Genomic DNA, 2135 nt, shown 5'->3' on the forward strand with positions numbered 1-2135 from the left:
GCTTACTCCTCCATTGTATGAGGCATAGGCTCCTGCACCCATCCCTGCAGCCACAGCTCTCTGATCAGAGGCATTAGTGGAAACAACACATTGGATTCTACATAAGAAGTGGTGAGACTTTAACTATCAGCCGATATGTACTGTGCGGTAATATCTCTATGTACTGTATACAAAGGAAACACAGAAATAACATCAGTCTATAATCACTTATTTACCCCACCTTATAGTGTTCGTGGGTCCCAGTCACAGTAGAACTTATATGTCTGTGTGTATATCTATCTATTATATATATATATATATATATATATATATATATACATACACACACACAGTATATATAGATAAATGGATGGATAGAAATATCTATCTCTATAAATATATATATATATGTGTATATATATACATATAAATGTATACACACATACATGTATATACACATACACACTATAGATCTCACTGCCTTGCTGTTTCTGGGTGGTAAGTCAGTGCCTATGAATGGACCAGTACAGAGTGCAGCATACCAGTCTTGCTGTCTGAATGGTTCCCAGGTGCCTGCTCCAGGAGTGAGGTTACTGCCGCCTGTGAAGCTGTTGGGGAGCACATAGAAGGGTTTACAGTCAGGTTTGGGATAGCAGATATGGGTGGGAGAGACGCCGTTGGCTTAATTGGCACAGGCACGGCTGGAATTGTCTGACTAGGAGCATGGCATATTGTTTTCATAGGTACTCCGAAATGTCCATATTCTTGTGACACTGCCATGCTTGTCATAGAGTCCATCATGCCAACATGTGGCCACATGGAGGTAACCATGTTGCTAAGTTGACTGGGCACAGGATATCCCAAGTGATGCATCATAGATGCTAAAGGAAGACCACTAGTCATGACCCCCTTATAATCTCTGCCAATAATGTTCTCTATTGCAAATGGGTGCTTAAATCCGGTGGACTGGTTGTATGGCTGAAAGTGCGGGAGTCTTCCAATTCCAGCCACTGAGGGGCTATCAGAAGTTGGAAGACCCAGTTTGGTTTGATTGTGTTGGTGATGGAAATAATGAATCATCTGGGGATTTTTAGAAGCTAAATGTTCTGCTCTGTGTACCTTAAACCTCTTTCGTCTCCTTAGGAAACTTCCATTTTCAAACATGTCTCCACAGTCAGGGTGCAAAGCCCAGAAGCTCCCCTTTCCTGGCTGGTCAGGTCTTCTTGGGATCTTGATAAAGCAATCGTTGAAGGACAAGTTATGTCTCAGAGAGTTTTGCCACCTCTGGGTGTTTTCTCTGTAGTATGGGAACCTGTCCATGATAAATTTATATATGTCACTAAGGGGTAGCATTTTCTCAGTGGAGCTCTGGATGGCCATGGCAGTCAAAGAAATATAAGAGTATGGTGGCTTCTGGTCACTGTAGGAGTTTTTTCCTGGTCGAGGCATGCTTGTGTCTTCAGCAGTTAAATGGTTCTTGTAGGATAACTTAGCACCAAGTCTCACATCACCGGCACAAATCTTATCATGTTAAACATGAGACCTATTTATATCAGCTCCAGGTCAAGTTGTCTTCTCAGTCCTCTAAAGAAATAGGATTCTGAAGTTAGCACAAGTCAGCAAGCTATGAGGATCAGACGCTTCACACTACAGATGCAAAGTGACTTCCAGAAAAGAATGAAGAGCAGAGTTCATCAAGTAGAAGATGCTAAATGAGTCTCATCAGCAAGCTAGAGCAGCATCCAGACATCCAGAGTGTCATCCTTCTCAGTGTGCTCCTACTGGATACAGAGGGAAGGTGGTGAGGCTCTGCCTAGGGAAGCAGATGAGCAGGAGATGGAGAAGCTCTGGTTTTGTACTGATCACAGAGATGCTGAGACCCCCGCTGCTGCCTCTTCATTATCACATGACAGTCTCTGAGGGACTCCACACAAGACAAAGTCTCATCTGGTTTACTGAGACCTAAGGAGAGCCAATGCACTGTAAGAACACGGTGTGAGGTCGTCCTGGAGAGGGCTTGGCTGGGAAGGTATGCAGCACTTTGATCCTTTTCATTGACAGCTTTCCATGCATTAAGACCTCAAGGAGTTCTCTGCTGCAGGAGTTAAGTGCAGAAGATCCAGGACTGCTAAGGGAATTCTCACACTCTCCCTTGC

General features: G+C 43.7%; 1 protein-coding gene across 1 annotated transcript; it reads right to left on the bottom strand.

Moving 5' to 3' along the window:
• Positions 1-489: 489 nt before the first annotated feature.
• FOXB2 (forkhead box B2) lies at positions 490-1752 on the bottom strand. The gene has a single exon (XM_077280939.1). It carries the CDS (start codon positions 1426-1428, stop codon positions 490-492), a length of 939 nt encoding a protein of 312 aa, XP_077137054.1. The 5' UTR covers positions 1429-1752.
• Positions 1753-2135: the final 383 nt, after the last annotated feature.

Source organism: Ranitomeya variabilis, chromosome 1 (genome assembly GCF_051348905.1).
Source record: "Ranitomeya variabilis isolate aRanVar5 chromosome 1, aRanVar5.hap1, whole genome shotgun sequence".
Taxonomy (NCBI): Eukaryota; Metazoa; Chordata; class Amphibia; order Anura; family Dendrobatidae; genus Ranitomeya; species Ranitomeya variabilis.